Below are 24,492 nucleotides of genomic sequence, written 5' to 3' on the forward strand. Positions count from 1 at the left end.
AAATTCTTGGTGGTTGGCATATTTGAGCAAGGGTGAAGAAGTTAGAGTTGAAATGGAGTTGGTCGAAATGATGCTGGCGTCGGTCTACTGACCGGACGCTGGGTCACTCAGCGACCGGACGCTGAAAGGCTACGTCCGGTCGAGCTGTCAGACGGCACAGTGGCTAGGGTTGAGCACCGGACGCTGATCTGCGTCCGGTCAAGGTGGACCGGACGCGTCCGGTCGAAAAAATATGCCTCGGGGAGCTTACTGGAAACGACCGGACGCTGGGGCTTCAGTGTCCAGTCAGTTTTACCGGAGCGTCCGGTCAGCTTCGTAGCCGTTGAAATCTGACGAACAGCGTTTGAAGCTGGTGACGTGTGGCGTCCATCGGGCGACCGGACGTTGAGGGCCAGCATCCGGTCAGTATGACCGGAGCGTCCGGTCAGAGCGCATTTTGCCCAGTGAAGGGGTATAACGGCTCTATTTGATGGGGGCTCTATTTATAGCCCCATGGCCGGCTCAAGGGACAACTCTTGCACATTTTCATTGACATAGCAACCTTGTGAGCTTAGCCAAAGTCCCGCCACTCATCTCCATCATTGATTCATCATCTTTGTGAGATTGGGAGAGAATCCAAGTGCATTGTTTGAGTGATTGCATCTAGAGGCACTTGGTATTCGTGTTGCGCTGCGGATTTCGCTTGTTACTCTTGGTGGTTACCACCACCTAGACGGTTGGAGCAGCGGTGGAGGATCGGCACGAGTTGGTGATTGTTCGTGGCCGCCTTCGGTGATTGTAAGGGGAGTTGTACCTTCCCCGGCGGAGTGCCGAAAGGTAACTTTAGTAAATTGCTCATGTTATTGAGTTACTTCACTTGTGGGTCGATTCTTGCGGTGTCCTATCGTGTGGACGAGGTTTGTAAAACACCTCTTAGCTGCCGAACCACCAAGTGTTGGTCGACACAACGAAGACTAGCGTGTTGGCAAACACGTGAACCTCGGGAGAAAAATCGGTTGTCTCTTGTCATTTGCATTCTCCCGGTGATTGGCTTGATCTTCATCTTATGATTGGTTCATCCCCTACACGGCGGTATAATCACCCTACTTGCTTGTTTACATTCTTGCAAACTAGTTGATACAAGCTCTTTAGTGTAATTAGAATTGAGAGCTTGCTTTGTTATTTACATTCATCTAGTTGAGCTCTTTAGACTAGTAAGTTTGTGTGCCTTATTTAACATCGCAACTAGAAGTGTCGGATAGGTGGCTTGCAACCCTTGTAGAGCTAAAGCAAGTTTGCATTACGCTATTTGTCATACTAATCAAATTGCTTTAGTTGATTTATAGATTTTTAAATAGGCTATTCACCCCCCTCTAGTCATACTAGGACCTTTCACCCACTCTCTATGTCACCCGCATCGCCCCACCCGCACTATGCACCACCGCTGCCCGTGCCGCCCCCACCTAGCCCTCTGTGCGTCGCCGCCTAGCCCACGTTGCCGGCGAGCTCACCAGTGATCTCCACGCGCCACCCACTCGCCCTCTGCGCGCACTACTGCTCGTGCTGCCCCACACCCGCCCTCTATGCGCCGTCGCCCAGCTTCAGGTCATCGTCGAGCTCCGCGTCGCCGGCGAACACACAAGTGAGCTCCATGCGCCGACGAGCCTCCATTTGTAAAGCAGCAAGGAAATGTTTGCACTAAAAAGAGCATGTTGCAGACATATGTTTCAAGTGTTCAAGGTGTTTCAGAGGTATGTTGTAAGTGTTTTATATCAATATTGCAAAAGTAGATCGGGGTGTTGCAAAAGTAGATCGGGATGTTGCACATGTTGCAAGGACAAAATATGCATGTTGCAAGCCTATGTTTTAGGCGTTTCAGATGTATGCTGCAAATGTTTAATCTAAATATTTCAAAAGTAGATCTTGGTGTTGCACATGTTGCAATGGCTATATACACATGTTTCAAACACATATATCAAATGTTTCATGTGTTTCAGACGCATGGTGCAAATGATTCATCTTGATGTTTTAAAAGTAGATTTGGTGTTGCATATGTTGTTATGGCTATATATACATGTTTCAAGTATTTTATCTGTTTTTAGACGTATGTTGCAAGTGTTTTCTTTGAATGTTTCACAAGTAGATCTCGGAAAAGCACATGCTGCTGGTGCTGCTAGTGCACCACCGTTGGTCACCGTGCCCGTGTGTTAGTGCTACTACGTACATGCAGACGCTGTGAAACAGAGCGGGCTCGGAGTGATCCCCGCGCATGCGTGGACCCGTGCGGCCTCCGGAGCAGGATGGGTGTGGGGTGAGGGAGTTGGGTGCATCAGACACGAGCACGTGGGCACTGTCCAACGTTAGCATCCCAGATTAGACGTCCAAGCGCTAGTAAGTTTGTTAATTTAATTCTTATATAACTATAGAATGCTAGAACTGTGTCAAACAGTCTCTTTGTTTCGATTGTCCGAACCGTCATGTATAGGAGGGGGGTATTATTAATATGTTTTAATAGAAGTATATAAATTCTAGACAGACAAACACAGTGAATAAAGCCGTCAAAACTTGCATCGCTACACAAGGGCCGCTTGTGCATCTCAAAATTGTTATAATAGCATAACGACAGTAACATTTTTCTCGCATATGCAAAAGCTTTGCGTATCATTATATCAAGGAGGAGAGTTTAAATAAACATACAACGCGCTTCTATCGAGCTTCGAAGGAGGTTGACCTAACACAGCCGAAGCTAGGACCATCCTAGCAAAAAGACCTTCTTGTTTCGATATTACATAAAAGGAAACAATCAATATCGACGCAAGCTTCGTAACCTAGGAGGTGGCCTTGCGTCGTCGCGGCTGCCTGGACGGGGTCTTTCCAACGGTCGGGAAGAGCTCGTCCAGCGCCTCGACTTCGGACACAGTCAGGTTACCGTCGAAGAGCTTGTCAAAGACCTTCAGCTCCAAAGAGGATGGTGTTGATGGATACTTGATGTAGCTCATACGCTGCATGAACAACAACCCACCTTGCTTGGAAGCTGGCACTCAGGAGAGGCTCTGAGCCGTCAACTGTCTGCTCCACCACGACAGTATCGGCTTAGCAGGAGACTGTTTGGGAGGCTCGCCAATCAGCTATCCATCCGTCGTTTTTACTGGTCGAAATTCACGCACTCCAAGCTCAGCCTAAGATGTCGGTGCTTACGATCAGAGCCCAAACCCTAGGTGACTACTTATATAGAAAAAGAAAAACAACCACCGAACATCAGAGGAGGAGAAGGCGAAATCGAAATCAATTGGGTGTGAGAAACATCGATGTAGTCAAAGGTAGCACCCATAGAGCCATACAATCACAGACGAATGGCAATTGATCTCTTTTCTTAATCGCAGCCTGGTGGGACCCCTCGTTGTCTTCACCGGAGTGGTTAGGAGTATATTAGTGCCCAGAGTCTGGGAGGGTTTGGTGGTGGTAGGCGAAGCAAACTGCACAAGCGCAGCAGCAGGACGCGCGAGCCGGGCGATCGCACGGGCACCCGCTACCTACCCACCCGGGCCGGCGTTGCGCTGCACGGCCACCTTTTTTTTTATTTCCTTTCCTCTTCTTTTTTTATACGAACGAGGAACGATCACGCGCTGAACGCTTCCGCCTCGCCGCCACCTTCCCCCCTCCTCCCTCCGCTGTCCGTCCGCCCGCCTCCCACCCCCGAAAGGCAAAACCCTCGCTCCTGCCCCGGTCCCCTCCTCGCGGCGTCGGTCAAACCCAAGCACACCGTACGCGCAGGCCCGCCCGCTCCCATTCCGCATCCCCACCCATGGCGGCGCTCTCCGTGCCCCTCCGCGCCGCGGCCGTCGCCGCCAGATCCCGTGCCGCCGCGGCCGACCCCGTCAAGGTATACTGCTCATGCTCGTGCTCTCTTCGTTTCCGGCGTGCATACTGCTTTTTCTTTCCCCGATACTGTTGTTGGCGATTCGCTGGAGCAGCTCGCGCCTCGCGCAGGTGGGTTGCGGGTTCCTTTCACGGATTCATTGCCGCGCCTAGATTTGGTCCCGATCCTAGTCTGGTGGCGGTTCGATGGAGCTCTCAACCGTGTGTTGTGCTAGGCTAATAAATTGCAATACTGCGTTCCGGCCGTTTGTTTGGGTGTGAAATTGCAGGCTTCAGGGAATCAGAGTTTTTCACTGTACTATTTTATTTTATTTTAAAAATTCTGGGGTCGGAGTTTTGTCCCAAGTTCCAAGTTCCTTCCAGGTGCCCCACGGGAGGACATCAGTTTCCTGTTTGATTGATTGCATTGTCCTCACCCCTGATGTAGTGATCTGTGATTCCTAGCACATTGCAGTGCCCCCACTGACACGATTTGGCTGATACGTTGTAGGTCTCGTGCGTGAGGAGCACTGGCTCGGCTCACTTTGGCTGCGCCTTCCCCTCCATCACGGCCTCCTCTTCGGCGTAAGTTCTCACTTTTCACGCCTTATTAGTCCCTGTTGCCTTGTAAATGTAGTTTCAGACATTAGTATAGTCTGTCTAACTCCTTGTGAATTGAAGTGCGAGGAACATCGAGCCGCTGAGGGCGATAGCTACACAGGCGCCCCCTGCCGTGCCACGTAAGTAGCTGTTGTACGCACCGATCAAACATTTTCAGGTGAATTGCACAGACTGCGGTGGATTCATAATTTTGTTCTTACTTTGTTTCTCTGTAGAATATTCGAGTGGGGAGAAGACAAAGATTGGCATCAATGGTGAGTTCTTTTATGTACAATTGTAGGAACTAAATTGACGTGAATGAAAACTATTGTCTTGTAATCTGAATGAGACAGATCAACCATTGACCACCTTGGGCCTTGCTGGTCAATGCGTTCTGTCTTAGGCTTGAGATGTCATATTTTAAGGTTTTACAAATGCACCACTTGAGATGTCATGTTTTAACTTTTAAGGTTTTACAAAGGCTCCCAGTTGAGTATTTGTTGCACTACCTAACTGCATTTAGCAAATAGATCATTCTAAAAAACAAATCATTCTTGGCTTTCTGAGTTACTTTGCACTTTGGGGCAAGTCTGAACTAGGTGAATTATATCAGATTGTATTTCTGATTCATTCTTACCCCTTTTCTTGTTACTGTAGGGTTTGGGCGTATTGGCAGGTTGGTCCTGCGAATTGCAACCAGCAGAGACGATATTGAAGTTGTGGCTGTGAATGACCCTTTCGTTGATGCTAAGTACATGGTAAGGAAGCTAATTCAAATTATTTTGGTTATAACATTTCAAATTTCAGATTCTGGATGTTTCATTTAACAGCAATGAGCTAATTAAGAGTTTTGTTTGCATTTTCCTTCTGGTTATTTGAGAACTGCTCTACCTGAGCAAAGATACACAGTTACGGTCCAGACTACAACACTAGATTAATTGAAATAGTTCTCTTTAATCTGATGCAAACTATAATTCCTGTTAGCTCATTTATGTTATGTTTCATGTGCTTTCACATAGTCGCTTAAGTATGATATGCATGTGGTGGCTTTACAAAATAACTGCTATACTGATCCTTCATGATGTTTTTTTTTTAATTAATTTATTTATTTTTACAAAAGCATTGTTATCTTTTTTTCCAACTAGCTTCCAAATTTTGTATGTCAAGTGAATGCACATTATCCACTGGAACGATGCAGCTAATGTGAATCTAGCAGATTTTTTAGTGCTACTATTACATTTTTTTACTTCCCTGTTGGTTTAACAACTGTCTCTGTCTATGCATGAGGTTTGGTATTGTTTGTGTTTGTATGTTAGTTTCTATGTAATCTTCCCCTTTCCAGGCCTATATGTTCAAGTATGACTCCACTCATGGCCCGTTTAAAGGTTCTATTCGTGTTGTGGATGATTCAACCCTGGAGATCAATGGGAAGAAGGTCACAATTACAAGCAAAAGGTAATGTTGACATTTGAGGTCACATCAGTATCTTATTTGCTTATTGTACATTGCATTGCTACTGCAGTGGTACTAGTAAGGTTGGATTTGGTGAATACTTGTGGGTAGATACCTCTTTCTGTGCTATGGATGGATTGTGCTTGAATTACCTGTAATCACTTGAGAAATGTTTATTTCAGCCTCTTTTGAAGACACAACTCAGCACACTTTATTACTTGCAAGCTTGCCATCCAGTATGCCAAATTTCTTTGATCCATTACAATGTTCAGTGTTTTATGTAGACATACAATGTTTGTAAAAAAATTACTTATGCTATTTTTGGAGCACAAACACGACCCTGTTGTATTTCTGGAGTACTGCACCACTACCATCTTTTGCGCTTATCATAGTCATATAATGATTTGTTGTGTTTTGCATTACTATTTCTTGGTCTGCAGTTTTACCATTTTTTTACTCCAAGATATGTCTAAGAACTTGCAACCTTTTGCTTCAATATTCCAGAGATCCTGCAGAGATTCCATGGGGTAACTTTGGGGCTGAATATGTTGTTGAATCTTCTGGTGTCTTTACAACGACTGATAAAGCATCAGCACACTTAAAGGTTTGTGTACCAGACTACCAGTCTTTAACAATGGCATCTAACTAACTACATATCTTTTCATATTGAAAACATGTTGAGGTTTCTGCTGTCTTGTTTGCAGGGTGGTGCTAAGAAAGTGGTGATATCTGCACCATCAGCAGATGCTCCCATGTTTGTAGTTGGAGTTAATGAGAATAGCTATGATCCAAAGATGAATGTTGTTTCTAATGCTAGTTGCACAACCAACTGCCTTGCTCCGCTTGCCAAGGTCATTTTTCTTGTTGCTGTCTGTTTGCCAGTGTCCTATTTTTGCCAACAACAGTTCTTGGCAATCACAATAAATGGCTCTTGTGCTTCATTTTTCTGCCTTTCCAAACACTAATTTGTTGACCACGGTGTGCAGGTTGTCCATGAGGAATTTGGCATCGTGGAGGGCCTTATGACAACTGTTCATGCCACAACAGGTTTGGTTACTGGCTTTAATCCAGTGTCTACCTGTTAAGTCATTTGCCATTTTCATGCATTTTCAAAATAATTGTCATGAAAATGTTACTTTACCATGTTCAGCCACCCAGAAGACTGTTGATGGTCCTTCGATGAAGGATTGGAGAGGAGGACGTGGTGCTGGCCAAAACATAATTCCTAGCTCCACTGGTGCCGCAAAGGTAGCTGAAGCCAAAGGCACACCATGCTTATTTTAGACTCAAATTTTGCACTGACTGGTTTCGCTTTATTGTCAGGCTGTTGGAAAAGTCCTACCTGAGCTGAATGGAAAGCTCACTGGCATGGCCTTCCGAGTTCCAACACCAAATGTCTCTGTTGTGGACTTGACATGCCGGATTGAGAAAAGCGCCTCCTATGATGATGTGAAAGCAGCCATCAAGTATGTAGAAATACCTCACTTAGTGACTTCCGTCTGGTTTTCAGCTTCTGGTTTGTTATTCCGATGAGTGAAAGCACAACCTCTTGATAAATTAGTAATCAATAATTTGAAGGCTCATAATGGTCATAGCACTTCATACTGTGGAGCACATGATTTTCATCAGCTAGAGGTAGTTGTAGATTTGTTAGATCTGGAGAGAGGTAACAAAATATCTAGGTTCAACATCTTGCTCACTGTAGGCTGCACAATTGGACAGTAGGTAGCTCAATTGCATGCTCATGTTACTCTGGCCACACTAGAAATTCTGTGTGGACTTCATTTGAAGTGTGTTCTGCTGCAGTATTCCTAAGGTTTGTGCAGAGAGAACCATGTGCATATTATCAGCCAACCTACAGTGGATCTTACAGACCATTTCTCTTTTTTTTTTCAGGGCAGCGTCAGAGGGTGCCCTCAAAGGTATTCTTGGCTACACAGACGAGGACGTTGTTTCCAATGATTTTGTTGGTGATTCTAGGTGATTACCTCAATCCAGTGCCTAATTCTTGTCCTGTGGGTGGGAAGGTAGCTGAAATCACTATCATTGCCTTTGTATATCAGGTCAAGCATCTTTGATGCCAAGGCTGGTATTGGACTGAGCTCTTCTTTCATGAAGCTCGTGTCTTGTACGACAACGAGTGGGGCTACAGGTAAGAGTTTGCTACTTATTTCACAGCATCATTTGTTGAAGGTTAAACCTTCCATTTTCCTAAGAATGCATGCTCTTTGTTCGCTTTGACAGCAACCGGGTTCTGGACCTGATCGCCCACATGGCTCTTGTCAGCGCCAAGCACTGATGTTCGTACTCGTTCCTCCAGTAGTAGCCTAGGAAAAAGGCTGCAATTTTGACGGCCATTTTCCTTTAGCTGTTGTTTGGAATAAGATAAAATGTTGGAACACCTCGAACTCGCGCAAAAATGGACTCAGAGCCATGGCATGTATTTTAGTTGTAGAAGGGGGCAAATTTGCACCGCTGTACCCTGGCTCGTTAAATGCGGAATTGTTGATTGATGAGTCGTATGGTTCGTCGACTAGCCTGTTCGTTTCGGCTAAAACGATCGTGGATTATTACTGCTGGTTGGTCTGGTTGTGAGAGAAAAATATTGTTCTGGCTTATAATCCACGATCGTTTACGACTAAACGACCAAGCGAACAGGGTAGTTTTGTTATGATGTGTGGGCCCTTGAATGAGTTGATATTAATTATGATATCCATCCTTTAATGGAAATATAGGATGGCCCTTGGCAATCCGTCGAGTTACACCGTATTTTTGCTTTCTTTGCACCATCTGCCTGTTGCCGTGAAGTCGACAAGAATATGCATAGTAATTAAGCTGAAGTTCTTTTTTAGAGAAAAGGGTGGGAAAATGGAACGTTCATGTATTTGCAAAGTGTCCAAAAAAAAAAAAGCAGCAGCATGAAACAGACATGCACACCAACAATCAAGAGCAGCTGAAACTAAGGTAATAATTGCGAACTAGCAGCTAAAATCGAGCTAGTAATTACCAACTCAAGCTCATTAGGAACAATTGCACCTATTGACAATGAGACGATTACAGTAATTTTACCAAACTGCTGACCTAGGTTTCTCTTAGAGGTGTTCTTGTCAGTTGTCACGATAGGATGCACGTGCGGACTCAAACAGTACAAGGGACTGTACTGTCAGGAAAACCCCCCGATAACCTCGAATTGTTGATGCAAGGCAACCGCTCTTCCGGTAGTACAGGTACCAAAAATGCTGCTAACAACTTGGAAGATCCACATCGGTGCACGGTGATTTGCTGACAGTGCGAGAAAAAAAAAATATCGCGGCACCACCCGATGAGGACAAAGACAGGCCGGCACGGTCATCTTCTCGGCTTCCTTCTCCCTGGGTATAGCTGTGTGTGACAGTGAGAGAGCCTTAGAGGTGTTTGTCTATTAGCTTATTCTCAAAAAAGAAAAAAGAAAAAGAGAGAGAGGTGTTTGTCTATTAGCTGGTGTTTGCCTGATCGGAGAACCCGAACGCTGGTAATCAATTACTTAATCATCATTGTTTTCTTATTCCAAGGGCTCTGTTGCAACGATAGTGACTTAGTGTCGTGAGTGCAAACTGTATATAATCTTCTATAGAGACCTCTAAACGTGGTGACTTAGTTACAGTGCCCATCCGATTCCTCTCACAGATCACTGGAAATGGTGACTTAGTTACAGTGCCCGTCCGATTCCTTCTCACAGATCACTGTTCATCTACAGTCCACAAACGCTGTCCGTTGGATCGTGCCTGCACCAGCCGGATGGCCGCTACGCCCTCGCCCCCGCCACGCGCCGCCTCCTGCTTATCCTGTCCCCGTTCCCCAAACACGGCCCTGCTTCTTTCGTCATCCCTCTCCCTCCCCGTCCCGACTCTTCCATCCACGCGCCGTACCACCGCCGCCGCTCCCATCCCCGCCCATCTCCGTCGCCGCTCTCACCCCCGCCCGCGCTGCCAGGCGCCGTGCGCACCCCCCTCCCCGAGGTTGCGGCCATGCCGCTGGTAACCACGGCGCCGTCGCCGCCACGGAAACGCCGCTCCGTCCTCGCCGGCTTCGATTCGTGGCGCGCTCAGCCTCTACCAGCGCTGCGCGCTCCACCCCTCCCCCTTCCCGGCTCCGTCCGACCGACGTTGTGCCGTGCTAGCACGGGAGCCCCGGCGCGGGCAAACCCTAGCGTCGTAGCCCACGTGCCGGTGCGCGCGAGGCCTCCGTCCCTCACCTCCCCTTCCTCGCCCGCAGCGCGCCCTGCATCGTCCGCCAAAGGTGGGCTTCCGTCGTCTGCCCCTCCCTCCTTGCTGTGCCCAGCCACATCACCATGCCCTCTGCATCTTTACCATGCAGCGGCTACGTACCATGGCCTTTGTGAAATCCCATTATTTTTTGTAGATTTATTTTGGGCAAAAGTTTGTACTGCATAGGTCTTTGCTCCATGTATTATGCTTCTTACTTGCTCCTTCTATGATCTGTTGGAACATAAAAGGCCTTCTCCATCCTTCATACCTTCGCTTTTTTTAGGATTCAATGCGACCAGATTGACTTTCCTGGGAACAGTTACATGATTTTTCTGGGAAAAGTTACATTATCCATTGATGAGCCAGCTCCCACATACAAGATTTGTCATGGTATACAGTGTCAAAGGTGGAATGGTATGACAATCATCAAACGTAAGGATTCCATTGCATTGGGTTTCTGTGGATTAGTTTCAGTATTGAATGGTTACCATTACCTTTATGTTCATAGATTAGTGTCATAAATTATTGAGCTCTGAATTGTTGCTACTGTTTCAGAGTCCTAATTTACATCACCTTGGCTACCCAGGGCATAGTAAGAGACACCATCAGTGTCTGCAAATCCCTTGGTTTTCCTATTTTGACTCAAGGTCATGTTTCACAGCAAAGCTCAAGTTTGAGTCCTGAAAGTGGCAACCAAAGGGAATTGTTATGTAATGAAAAAAATAGCAGAAAGAGGACACTACTCATGGGCAGAGTAACCTCAGGTGAGTGGCATTACAAAAACAGTTTTTAAGTAACCTGGCATAGAGTCATGCACTACTCATTTGTATATTTTTGGTTGTCTGTTGGAAATGACATCTGTGGTCATACCTGCTCATAACGTTTTATAACATATTGCTGAAAACATTTTTTCCAGTTATTTGCATTAAGGGTTGCTCGAAGCAACAGCAGAGGTCTTAAAAGCTGTGAATGGCAATGGTTACAGCAACTGTCTATTACAGGGATTTCAAGGTATGGTTGCTTCTTCACTGGTCTCTCCTACCGTGTATGTTTCCGGTCTGTGCATACAGCTTCATGTACCTCCCTGCCAATGAATTGATGTTCTTTTCCTTACAAAGATGGACTTCGATGGACTTCCTCAGGTCGTTCTGATATTAAGTTTCGGAAAGGATCATTAGCTTCATGTCCCACAAATTAATTACATGCCAGTCACCATTCTTTATGATAAATAGAATCTCTGTCTATATTTGCAATGCAGATGTAGACAACAGTGGTTTTGTCAGTTAAAAAAAGGCCTCCATATTTCCCCTTAGAGATTAAATCCACTGCCAGAATGTTTTCGTGCAGGTTTCAGTAAGGTTCTACATATGCTGTGAATGATTAGCTGCTGTGATTCCCATCCATGCTTAGACTCTACTTATTGTTTTGGTGCTACACATATAAGCTTATATTTCCTCCATGCTTAGATCCCAATTTAATGTTTTCCAAGCTCGCAATTATCACGTTGTATTCTATGATGCCAACATTGTGAAATGTGATTACATGTCAGACCTGCCAAAATCTGCGAATACTGACTTGTCAAATGTATTTTGCCGCTATTTTAATGAGTAAACTTATGTGGTCCAGCTTCGCAGCCCACGCAGTTCTGCAGGGACTCTTCATCTGCAGCAGCCGTCTCCCTTGCACATGAGCTTCTATTGTGCAGCAACTCGGCCCTGCCTACGGCTCTCTTGCACTGGCAGGCAGAGCAACACCTGTCAACACCGTCCCCCTGGAAACTGGGCAGCAAGTATGCTCTCTTTTTAAATCCTGTTGCATCTCAATTGATCGAATAATCATCCCATTTTGTTTTCCTAGCCATGTCTGCAAGCCTGAAACCGTAAAGCCCTTTAGCTTAACCAAATGATTTTCTTTACCTTATTATTTCACAGCTATGTTAGCTGCCAACTAATTAAATAGTTCAATCCTTGCCATTGGCAATGCTATGGATCATGGAGGAGAGGGTAGGTTACCCACCTGTTCTATTATTCCTTACTGATGGTCGTGACGGTACCTCAATCGATACAATTTTTTGTTCCTAAGGCTAATATCAGGTGTCTGATCTTGCCTGCACTGAGTACCTGATTACTGATAATCTGATCCACTGCCGTGTGTGTATATTCACCAATGAATAAAATAGCTTCTATCTCCAGTTGGTACCCTATGTTTCCAGTACAAAGAGATTGCATTTCCAGAGCACATGAACAATAATCCAATTGCCTCTCAATTGACGAAATAGTTACCCCTTTTGGTTTTCTTGGTGATGTACTGCAAGTCTGCAACCGTAAAAACCTTTAGTTTAGGCAATGGTTTACTTTGCCTTCTTAACTCAGTCCAACGTCAACTGCGAACTAATTAGATAGTCCAATCCTTCGGCTTAAGTCCAATCCTTCGGCTTACATATACCACTGCATTATTTGTCAATACTTGATCAGTAGCAATGTATTCAAGTGCTGGCAAACATATAATACTCTCTTGGTGCAGGGTTGATATTGGACGTGTACACGCTGGCAGATATCCTACTCTTCAACAATGTTTTTAAGGCGGTAAAGCGAGGTGAGGCGACCAACTACCGCCTTACGCTAAAGCGAGTAAGGCGTAAGGCGAGGCGACGCCTTACGGCCATCCAACAGTAGTATAGACTAGAGAACTGGAAGCATGTCATACCTTGGTGTTGTCCTCTCCTGTGCAGCCCGCAGCCCCAAGTGTGCATCCAACAATACATTGCAATGGAGAGACAATTTAGGTTAGTACCTAGGTATTTCATAGGGAATATGGCACCAGCAAAAAATAGAAATTAGTTGAGCGACAGGTAAAGATTAACGAGTAGATAAGCACACTGCCACAAATAAAACCATTACACAAATAAACCATTACAGGAGGCGGCTCGGCGGACCAGAGGAGGCGGAGGACCAGAGCAGCGGCGGACCAGAGGAGGCGGCTCGGCGGAGGACCAGAGCAGCAGCGGACCAGAGGAGGCGGCTCGGCAGACGGGCAGAGGACCAGAGCACCTACCGCGGTCCTGCGGGAGGCTGGTCTTCGCGGCTCGGCGGCAGCGACTTCTCCCGGTGGCGCGGGAGAACGCGTCCACGCGGGCGAGGTGTGGCTTCCGGTTCTTCCCCTGCTCTCCCGCTCGCGGGTAGGTCCGCTTCTCCCGCGCGCTCCTCTCTTTGCGCTCTATTTCTCCCGCGCGTCTCTGCGCACACCAATTTCTTCCGCGCGCCCACTCTTTTCCCCGCCCTTTCTTCCGTGATTTCCCGCCGCCCAGAAACGGACCCCTGTATGGCTCCCGCCACGCACGATTAGGCGCGAATCGGACGCCAAATCGACGACTTCCGGACGCCATGGTAGTAAGGCGGACGCCATACCAATCTGAGGCGAGTCGTCCACCAAGTCGTCTCGCCTGTAGCGCCTTGCCGATTAGGCGACGCCAAAGCGAAGCCAAAGCGACGCCTTAAAAACATTGCTCTTCAATGCTTCAGTCGGCACAAAATGAGTCTCCATATACAACTGAAATAGCACTGTACTATGCCAACAGTATCCTACCGAATGAGAACCCATCTGTAACTAATGTTACTAATCTTTTTTCCCATGTATAGTTGTATGATGTGCTATAATTCTGGTTTCCTGGCCCGTGCTTCGCACGGGATACCTGCTAGTTTCAAGACAATCCTTGTGAGCCTACTATAATGTAGTAAGGGCCTATTTAGCAAAGCTTCTCATGCTCTAGATTTTCTGTGGAAGCTGATTCTCTTGGATAAATGATATATGATCTCTAGGATGAACTCTTATGCATACAATGACTGTGCGTGGAGTGAATCAGAAAAGGCTAATTTTTTAGCTCCCAGTCACCTAAATTCATTTCAGAGAATCACTACTAAGTAAACAAAAATCAGAGTATGCAGAAGGTTTCGAATCAACCATGATTTGGCGGACAATCTGCCAAAATTCATCGGATTTTAGAAGGCCCTACAACCGCATTGGGGAGGGGTCTCTCGTTCCTTTCCTTTTCATCCGGTCCCCTTGCGCACAAGCACAACCAAAGTCACCGCCATCTCCCTCGCTCACGTGTTGACACCGTGCTGTCTCCCACCGTCTGGGGGAGCTGGTGGTTCCGCCGTTGCCGCGCCATCTTGTACAACTGTCCTTGCAGCTGCGAAAGCTACTGCCTTGGATGCTTCTGTCCTGTTCCTCGGTAGCTTCGATGCTTTGTTCTTTGATGCCATGACAAGCTCGAGGGACAACCACGGTGGGCTCCAATGTTGTTCTAGGCCAAGGCCTTCGAACATCGGTTGTCGCTTGGGTGAAATCAAGCACGAAAGAAATCTTAAATGGGACTCAAGCGAAACTAGATGAACGATTTTATTCAACTCATTTCCCCCTTTGCATTCCCTCAATGGGGTCTATTTATACATGCCCGTAGGCTTTTCATAGGACGTAAATGCCCTCTCAACTACTACAAATTCGGAAAATATTCCCCGTAGCTTTGGGCTTGTTCGCCATTTGAAGTCTTCGCCTGCCTTAGATAGCACCGTCCTGGAGAGGCCCGACCGGCTCCGCCTTATGTCGCCTGTTCAACCGACCGGGCGGGCCCCTGGCGGACAAAAGTTGTCAGCCATGCGAAGGCGGCTGGCTCCTCCTTTGACGAAACCTGCAGAAACGATCAACCAAATCGTCAACAGCTATTCGCCTGAGCGAATAGCCGAGATCGACTGCACGCCCTCCTTTGGTGAAACCGGCAGAAACGATCAACCAAACCGTTAACAGCTGTTCGCCTGAGCGAATAGCTAGGATTGACCACGCGCGCCCCTGTGGCGTCGATCCCAGCCGGTTCCACTCCTTTCGCTGGGGCAAAAGGAGCGGAACAGGACACGGGCTGATCCTTGCCGTGGAGTCCGCCCTTTGGCTACGACGAAAAGGGACGTCAAGAAATGGGGCGGCTTTTGCTGCCCTCATTTCGCCCCGCCGAGAGGACTCGACACACTCCTCTTCTCCCATCGCACGCCTTCTCGCCTAAGAGCTGATACCCTTAAATCCCTTCATTCCGCCCGCGCGAGGTGCCGGGGCGGCGATTGAGCCATATGGGGTGCCTAGAGGTGGGGCCTGCCCCCAACAACAATATTGCATTGTGGTGCTCGCTGCTGCCGCTCGAGTTCCTTGTTGGAAAGTTTGGGGTTACCGACCACATTGATGGCATACCCAGCTCCTGAGGACTTTGATCGGCACCTCCCCAGTGGAGGTCTTTTTCCTCTTTCACCCTTTGTGTTTGTGCTTGTTATTCTTTCAAGTGGTTGTACAACGCCTGTCCGGGCGTTCCTTCTTTTTAATTTAGCGGGCAGCTCTCTTGCCGGTTCGTTTAAAAAAAAACAAAGCTCAAAAGAACTTTGAAGGAAAATGTATCTATCCATCATGCTAAGCAACACTGAAAAGAAGCACCTCAACAACCTTGACAAAGTCAAAGTGCAGACGACCATGACCAATTAATTCTAACTATCGTGGAAGCATTGAAATGATGTGATTTTCTGAGGTGAAGCTCCCTCCTGGCATCAGCTTCGACCAATGGCGATGTCGGTGGCAAGGACACCTCTCATCGACAACCGGTGTTTAGTGTTCGATTCTGCAATGTACATCCTTTGCTTATTGTGGCTCTTGTAAATGTTAAGAGTGAATGAAAATGAACAAGATTTTTGGAAACTACTGCCTTTCATTGATCTGCCAAATGGATTATATACACTTGAAGGGGTGTCTTCAAGAGACAACCGTTCACCAAAGGACAGACTCCTTGGTGACGGAATTAACTGCTAATCTACTACTAATCCTAACTGTCTCATAGATGAGATCACTAGTAGAAGAGGCGTCTGTTGTGTGCAGGTGCCTCTTCGCCTGGAGACAACGTTTCACAACACTCCCCCTTGATTGAATCTTTCTTGAGATCAATGCAGCCGTAAGCTTAGATTCCTCGAAAAACCCTGTGGGGAAAATCTGAGGAATATCTATGTATAGATATGCTATAAAAACTCCTTTAAACCTTATAGGAAAAAAGGAGAAAATAACATATATGAGTGTGACTTAAATAAATCACTATGTCATTGGTATCCCATTAAAACCCCCAGTGGGGAAAATATTGGAGATACGACATATAGATTACTTCCCCAAAAACCTTTTTCAGGAAAAATATGAGAAGCAATATAAAGTGATATGTCGCTAAAACTCCTGTAAAAACCCAGTGGGAAAATTAGGAGAAAATATGACGACATATTATTGGTATTGCCTCTTGGATAACTCACATGAAAAACCTTTCTAGGGAAAAACCATGTATGAGTTGTGAGGGCAATATGTGTCTTTGATATTTCCCACAAAAACCCCGGTGGGGAAAATAGGAAACATGACACATGCTTATGTTAATATTACCTTATTAAAAACTTTAACAAGAAACCTTATAAGTAAAACTTGTGAAAGAAAAGAGTATAATATGATGCTGGTACAGGTCAACATTTAGGAGATGTCTCCCCCTGATTCTGGCAAATCTCGAAGTCGCCGCATACCAATTCCACGTACTAATTTTTGAAACATAGAAGTTGGTAAGGACTTAGTAAATAGGTCAGCGAGATTATCACATGACTTGATTTGCAAGATGTTTATTTCCCCGTTTTGTTGTAATTCATGGGGATAAAACAGTTTAGGAACAATATGCTTAGTGATATTGCTCTTTATGTAACCTGATTGCATCTGTGTAACACAAGCGGAATTATCTTCATAGATAATTGTAGGTGATTCGATTGAACCAATACCACATGACTGTTGTATGTGGTTAATCATTCTGCGAAGCCATACACATTCTCGTGATGCCTCGTATAGAGCAATAATTTCAGAATGATTAGTAGAGGTTGCTGTCAGAGTCTGCTTAGAAGACTTCCATGAAATAGCTGAACCTCCATGTAGGAATACAAATCCTGTTTAGGATTTTCTATTATGAGGATCAGATAAGTAACCAGCATCAGTATAACCAATCATACTGGGATCATGATTTTTCTTAAAGAATAAACCAAGATCCTTTGTGCCATTAAGGTATCTGAGGATACACTTCGCTCCCGTCTAATGACGGTGAGTTGGGTCCGCACTATGCCTAGCTAGTAAGTTCACTGCAAATGCGATATCAGGCCTGGTGCAATTTGCAAGATACATAAGTGCGCCAATGACACTGAGATATGGGATCTCTGGTCCCAACATCTTTTCCCCAATATCCCGTGGTCTAAATGGATCTTTCCCTATTTCTAAGGAACGAACAACCATCGGAGTTTTATTAGGGTATGATTTATCCATATTGAATTTCTCCAATATCTTTTGGATATAGGCTGATTGATGCACTAAAATCCCTGAAGGACGGTGCTCAAGTTGTAAGCCTAGGCAATACTTAGTCTTACCTAAATCCTTCATCTCGAATTCTCTCTTTAGATGTTTGCGTGCTTCATCTATATCTTTTGGGCTACCAATGATATTTAAATCATCAACATACACGGATATAATACAAAATCTCGTTCGAGATTTCTTAATGAAAACACATGGACAATCATCATTGTTAGAGAATCCTTTCTTTAGAAGGAATTCCCTCAGTCGGTTGTACCACATTCGTCCTGACTGCTTAAGCCATATAATGACTTTTGTAGTTTTACACAATACATGTTGCGATTTGCGTTTGGATTCGGGATTTGGATTCCATCGGGAACCTTCATGTATATGTCTGAATCAAGTGACCCATATAGATATGCTGTCACCACATCCATCAACTGCATAGATAGATGATTTTGAACTGCCAATGATATTAAGTATCGGAAAGTAATTCCACTCATTACTGGAGAATAGGTTTCATTGTAATCAATGCCGGGTCTCTGCGTGAACCCTTGTGCTACTAGCCTCGCTTTATATCTCACCACCTTATTGTTCTCATTCCGTTTTCGGACGAAAACCCATTTAAAGCCTACATGAAAGACTTTGAAAGGTGTAGGTATTGCAGATGTGAATACCCCTCTTCTAGTGAGCGAAGCTATCTCAGCTTGAATTGCTTCTTTCCATTGAGCCCAGTCCAAGCGCTTTTTGCACTCTGCCATGGTCTTGGGATCTGGATCATTGAGAAAGATTTTTGCAATTGCTGCGGAGAAGTACATGTCGACAACAGTAGTCTTACGATCGTATGATTCTCCAGAATCTATGTAATTGATGAAAATTTCTTTCACCCCATTATTTGACTCAACATTTCCCAAAACTATGGAGTCAGGGTGTTCCGATATCCCAGGATCTTGCCCTCGATATCCTCGGACGTTTACTTGTAGCTTTATCCTTAGGAGCGGCCGTACTTCTCCCCCTCTTCTTTGAAAGTGGGAGTTGAATGGTTTTTATTGGTACCTCCACTCTTTCGGGCGCATTTCGAGCAGGATAAGAGGATTTAGTGACACCCTTATAATCAGTAAATGCTTCTGGCAGGTTATTTACAATATGTTGCAAGTTTATGATTTTTTGAACTTGTTGTTCAGTCTCTAGAGTACGTGGATCTGAGGGGGGAATGCCTTGGGCATTCTAGATGATTTCCTGGCATTCGTTTTGGTACTTGAAGTCTCTCCCTAATGCCGGAAAATGGTCCTCATTAAATATGCAGTCAGCGTATCGGGCCGTGAATAAGTCCCCTGTAAGAGGCTCGAGGTACTTGATAATTGATGGAGATTGATATCCCACATAGATACCAAGTTTCCTATGTGGACCCATAGAGGTACGCTTAGGCAGTGAGATCGGTACGTATACGGTGCAACCGAATTTTCGCAGATGGGAAATATTTGGCATATTCCCACGTACTAATTGCAATGGGGAGACTACGTGATATGCAGTTGGTCGCAGTTGAATTAAGTCGGCAGCGTGTAAGACTGCATGACCCCAACATGAAGTTGGTAGGTTGCAATTTTATAATAAGGGTCTTGCAATGAGTTTAAGTCTCTTCATAAGAGATTCTGCTAAACCATTTTGTGTATGGACATATGGGACAGAGTGCTGAACTTGAATTCCCAAAGCCATACAATAATCGTTAAAAGCCTTTGAGGAAAATTCAGCAGCATTGTCCATTCGAATTGATTGAATTTGATGTTCAGGATGATGTGCCCTAAGTCTAATAACTTGAGCAATAATTTTTGCAAAAGCATGGTTACGTGTGGACAAAAGACACACATGAGACCATCGAGTAGATGCATCTATTAGAACCATGAAGTACCTGAACGGTCCAGACCTTGGTTGTATGGGGCCACAAATATCTCCTTGAATGCGTTCAAGAAATTTTAATGGCTCATTTTGGATCTTAACGGGCGATGGCCGTATGATCAATTTCCCTGTAGCGCATGAAGTGCACGTAAAATCTGAAGATTTCAGGAATTTAGCAGTAATTAACTCATGACCTTTAGAATTGCTGATAATTTTTCGCATCATCCCTATACCAGGATGGCCAAGGCGTTCATGCCAAATTTTGAATGCGTCAACATTCTGAAAAATTACCTTGTACGCAACATGCGGTACGGGTTTGATGTATGTGTAGTACAATCCAGACGGGAAAGAGGGAATTTTCTCAACAATTCGTTTGCCATATCCGCTATTTTTAGTAACAAGGAGAATTTCCTCATTATTGTCATCACGGGTTTCTATATGGAAACCATTTTGACGGATATCTCTATAACTTAACAAGGTACGCTTTGAATCGGGATACAATAATGCATCCTCAATTGTAATTTGGGTACCCATGGGGAGTATAATAGTGGCACGACCAGAGCCAACTATCGTAGCATCGCGCCCGACGATTGTCAAAACATTTCCTTGTCTTTTTGTAAGAGTTTGGAAATACTTTGTTTCTCTAAGTATAGAATTAGTGATACCACTGTCCACTAGGCATAATTCCTCCTCCATCAGATTGACCCCCGTAGAAACGATGTGTGTTCAGAGGCCACGTTGCCTCTGCGTCGTCGTTCTCTGTCTTGTCCAGTAGAGCAGTGCTGATAACGTGTTAAGAGTGAATGAAAATGAACAAGATTTTTGGAAACTACTGCCTTTCATTGATCTGCCAAATGGATTATATATACTTGAAGGGGTGTCTTCAAGAGACAACCATTCACCAAAGGACAGACCCCTTGGTGATGGAATTAACTGCTAATCTACTACTAATCCTAATTGTCTCATAGATGAGATCACTAGTAGAAGAGGCGTCTGTTGTGTGCAGGTGCCTCTTCGCCTGGAGACAACGTTTCACAACAGTAAAAGCACCTTTTGTAAACTACTTGCGGCCCGTTATGGACCAATAATATAAGATTCAGGCGGGGGAGTAAACTCCCCCACTTTGACCCTAAAAAAACCAAAAATAACTAGCTTGCCCCACTAAGGTTTGGTAGGTCCTTAAGTGAAACAACTTGTTATTCATCCTTAAATGCGGCATCTTAATAATGGTGGTACTCAGTTAGACTTGCACTTTAGAGCTTATGTTCTCATGGAATCCTTTACTAGTTATTCTTCACAAGTTGCTAAGGGTTTGAGGATTCGGAAAGTCTACTTCGCGACAGGTCGCGCGATGGCGCGACCGCGCGACTCCAACGTGCACGCCCGACTGTGCCCGACCCCGCGCTCCCCGGCAACGACGACCCCACGCCCGCGGCGAGCTCCTCTCTCCCTGCCTTCCGGCGACGGCGGCAGCCCCGCCGTCGGTGCGGTAATAGGCCTCCTCCTCTCGTCCTCCTGGATCTGTGAGCACCGGTGGCTAGGGTTCCGACGAGGAGGAGGTCGCTGGAGAGAGAGAAGAAGCCAACTTCGGCGGGCTACAGAAGGGCCCGACCGAGGGGAGGGAGGCTAGCCAGGCGGTGGCGGTCGGGCCAGGGAGGGGGGCACCATGGCCGGAGCTCAGAGCTCGGTGTCGTCGACGAGTACGGCCACTGCAGGAGCTCTGGTGAAATGGGGGAAGGGGAAGAAGACGGCCGCCGCGGACGTGCTAGGGTTCGTCGAGGTCATGGACGGGCGAGGGAGGGTGCGGCAGAGGAGGAGCACAGAGAGGTAGAAAGAGGCTGGGGAGGAGGCGGACGCGCGGGATTGGGCCTTGCTAAGGTACTCCCGTTACCTCATAGGAGGTAAGATTTCAAATAAATCTTAGCCCTAAAGTGCATTTGCAAAATAAGCTCTAGAACGTGCATTTGCAAAATATTAAGTTGGCATTATGAAAATGAATAAATAATTTAAGTGCCAATATGTTCATGACTGATGTTCCGTTGCCAACACGTTCATGTTCCAATTTAAATAAATAACTAAAATACACCTATATATTTTTGACGTTCAAGAAAAAAAAGGTACAACACGTGTTGAGACACCATGGAATAAACTACAACTTCCGCATACATTAATTAATTTTAAAAAATTACATGTTATGTTGAGAACTATCCATATGTGCTTGCATGTTAGATCTAATTGACAAAATTTTAAATCTGAGACCGTATAAGGCATATCCATTTCCCTCGTATTTTCACCTTTCTGGATTTTGAAATGAGTATTTGAGATCCTAACGAATTCGAATGAAAAAGTTTTCAACCACAAAGTCATAGACATGGTCACATGAGTAGTACAACTTTGGTTTTGTCTATTTCTCCATGTGAGATCGTTTGAAAAAAAAATTAAATATGAGAAATTGGAACATAATTTTTTCTTGGATAAATGATCTTAAATGAAAAAAGTTGTCAACTACAAAGTTGTACAACTCTTCGAGATCTACAACTTTGGCTTTTGTTGTTTCACCTATAAATGTATTTCTAGAGGCTCCCTTCGGAAACTATTTTTAGAGATAGACGTCTCTACAAATCAATTCTGTAGGAGTGTGATTGTGTGAATAAGTACCAACTCTAACATGGTGTATCTTCAGAGACATTCATTTCATTAACTGCAAATGCACGCACGTACTAGTAATTTTTTGGTAACATCAGAGAGCAATTATGCAAATAGAAGCATGATAATGCACTTCCATTTTGGCTGGCAATCAATATCCACCTTGCTATCTATGCAAGCACGCATGCAGCAATGCATATATATAAATACAACGTACCAATAGCCCCAAGCCCCCAACAGTACCAATAGCTAGCACCTGCTTGGATCCTCTCCATCGTCGCCACCAAATTTTGAGTTTTTCTAGACGAAAGCAAATTCTGAATTGAGCTCAAATCGATCTATATCACTATCAGCCATGGAGTTGAAGCCCTGCAAGATGGCAACAGCAGTTTCCCTGATCGTCATGCTGCTACTCCTGACAATCAGTACGTACGTACGTGGTCAGATCAGAACAGATCTCTACATATTTGCATTGCTTGATTTCTTCAAACCAATAGAAAAAAAAATGGGTGTAATGTTTCGTTTGAATTGGATGCGTCCGACAGGTGGCCAGGGCGCAGCAACCGGCGATGAGTGCTCCGCCATAAGCCGCAGCACGACGTTCCAGGGCGACTGCCACTGCAGAGACCACTGCGTCGCGACGTGCAGAAGCGAGGGGCACACGGCCGGCTACTGCTTCAGGGACGTCGCCGACCCGGACCACCGTGTCTGCATGTGCACCGCGCCGTGCCCGCCGGAGCCGGTGACGACGACGATGACGTCGCGGGGAAATATGGTGTAGTAGGTTATGGCTGAGAATGACGCCGCGATCGTTATCAATTTTATGTATCAACTCCGTGTGATTGTGAGCGAATTTACATTGCCTGATGATCCAACAAGATAAATAAAGAAACGAGAATGCAGTGTTGCCATCTTAATTTCTTTGTCTTTGCGCATTTCGCGTCCTGTGTAGTGTTCAATGGCTTGAGGATGTGATCCGCTATTGTTTCATTGATCCATCCACACTTGTGACACCTTCATCCACTACATAAAAAACGATTTTTAGCAATGGGACAAATTTTTTATAGGGACGGCTGGTGATGGAGCCGCTCCTATAGTAACGTGCTCGGAAGCTCAGACACCAGATACGAGTCGCCCCTACAAATGGGTCTAATTTATAGGGGCGGCTCACTCACCAGCCGCCCTGACGTTTCTGTTGTAGGGACGGCTGATGATTGAGCCGCCTCTACAAATGCCCCCTGTATAAAATACCTCCGATTTGTAGGGGCGGCTCAATCACCAGCCGCCCCTACAACATGACCCACATATAGCACAACTGTAACACATTCTTTCTCCTCGGGTCACTCCAACCCGTGAAAGAAAGGTGGGGAGGCTTTGGGCACCTCCCAAAAATTGCTCTACCAAGGAGGAATGTTTTGGTCTCAAATCATTTGGTGGAGAGGTTGTAGAAGGTAAGAAAATGATATTCCATACTTTTTTGAAGTTTTAATGTTTGGTTAGTGAGTAATTAGAGTTTTCTTTTCTCTCTCTTCTATGGTGCTTGAGCTACTTATGAAGCAAATTAGACCCAAGTTTTAAATATACTATGGTAAATTAGGGAGGAGAACAAGATCTTACCCTTATTTGGTCCATATTTCTTGATTTTAGTGAATAATTAGTTAGTTTTATGCATGTTTCATGTGCATATAGATCTAGATCTAGGGTTTAATTTTTTTATTAATTTTGTTTTTATAAATTTATGTTTGATAAAACTGGACTAGGGTTTGTATGAAAAATATTGGGTAAAGTATAATTGTTGCTAATTGTTGTCTTTGAAATTGTTTATTGTAATCAATAAATATGCATTTTAATTATTTATGGATAAATGGACCATTAATTAATTTTCATCTACCATGGTGTGTTTGTATGCTTCATGTAATTATATTAGATTTATATTAATATATATTTGAAGTATATACAATTATTCTCAAGTAATTATTAATTTGATTTATTTTTATATATATCTGAATAAGTAGTCCTTTAATGTTTGTTTTGTTGTTGTTGTAAAAGATAGAGTACAAGAACTCTTGGATGTATGGTTCGTTAAAGTTCAAGGCAGGTTTCTGTGAAGAGGTGGATAAATTTATTGAAGCTACAAAGAAGCATGCAATAACATTGAAAGAGAATAAGGATATAATTATTTGCCACTGTAAAGATTACAAGAACCGTATGGCATGGACAGATGTGACTATCATCATATCACATTTGATTATGCGAGGATTTATTGAGGACTACACGGTGTGGATTCATCATGGTGAAACAGTTATTGTTAACGACGAGGATGAGGAGGAATACGATGACGAAACCATAGAATCCCTGTCCCAATATTCAGCAGAGCTTGATGCACGAATGGATTTCGAGTTTGGCAATGAACAAGGTGGTGATGCTG

At 44.9% G+C, this 24,492-nt stretch overlaps 1 protein-coding gene and 1 pseudogene across 11 annotated transcripts; both read left to right on the forward strand.

Moving 5' to 3' along the window:
• The first annotated feature begins 3,441 nt into the window (after positions 1 to 3,441).
• Positions 3,442 to 8,406, forward strand: LOC136475808 (glyceraldehyde-3-phosphate dehydrogenase GAPCP1, chloroplastic-like; annotated as a pseudogene).
• A 1,320-nt stretch (positions 8,407 to 9,726) lies between these two features.
• LOC136475809 (uncharacterized) lies at positions 9,727 to 22,955 on the forward strand. Of its 11 annotated transcripts, XM_066473427.1 has the most exons (10): positions 9,727 to 10,167; positions 10,420 to 10,568; positions 10,692 to 10,900; positions 11,053 to 11,147; positions 11,763 to 11,925; positions 12,660 to 12,731; positions 12,868 to 12,921; positions 13,055 to 13,314; positions 22,418 to 22,489; positions 22,610 to 22,955. In XM_066473427.1, exons 7-10 carry the CDS (start codon positions 12,905 to 12,907, stop codon positions 22,843 to 22,845), a joined length of 585 nt encoding a protein of 194 aa, XP_066329524.1. In that variant the 5' UTR covers positions 9,727 to 10,167; positions 10,420 to 10,568; positions 10,692 to 10,900; positions 11,053 to 11,147; positions 11,763 to 11,925; positions 12,660 to 12,731; positions 12,868 to 12,904; the 3' UTR covers positions 22,846 to 22,955. The 11 variants fall into 11 exon arrangements, with proteins under 11 accessions (XP_066329524.1, XP_066329525.1, XP_066329526.1 ...); XM_066473428.1 differs by having other exon boundaries at positions 11,771 to 11,925; positions 12,660 to 12,921; XM_066473429.1 differs by lacking the exon at positions 22,418 to 22,489 and having other exon boundaries at positions 12,660 to 12,921.
• Positions 22,956 to 24,492: the final 1,537 nt, after the last annotated feature.

The sequence above is a fragment of the Miscanthus floridulus genome, chromosome 8 (genome assembly GCF_019320115.1).
Source record: "Miscanthus floridulus cultivar M001 chromosome 8, ASM1932011v1, whole genome shotgun sequence".
Lineage (NCBI taxonomy): Eukaryota > Viridiplantae > Streptophyta > Magnoliopsida > Poales > Poaceae > Miscanthus > Miscanthus floridulus.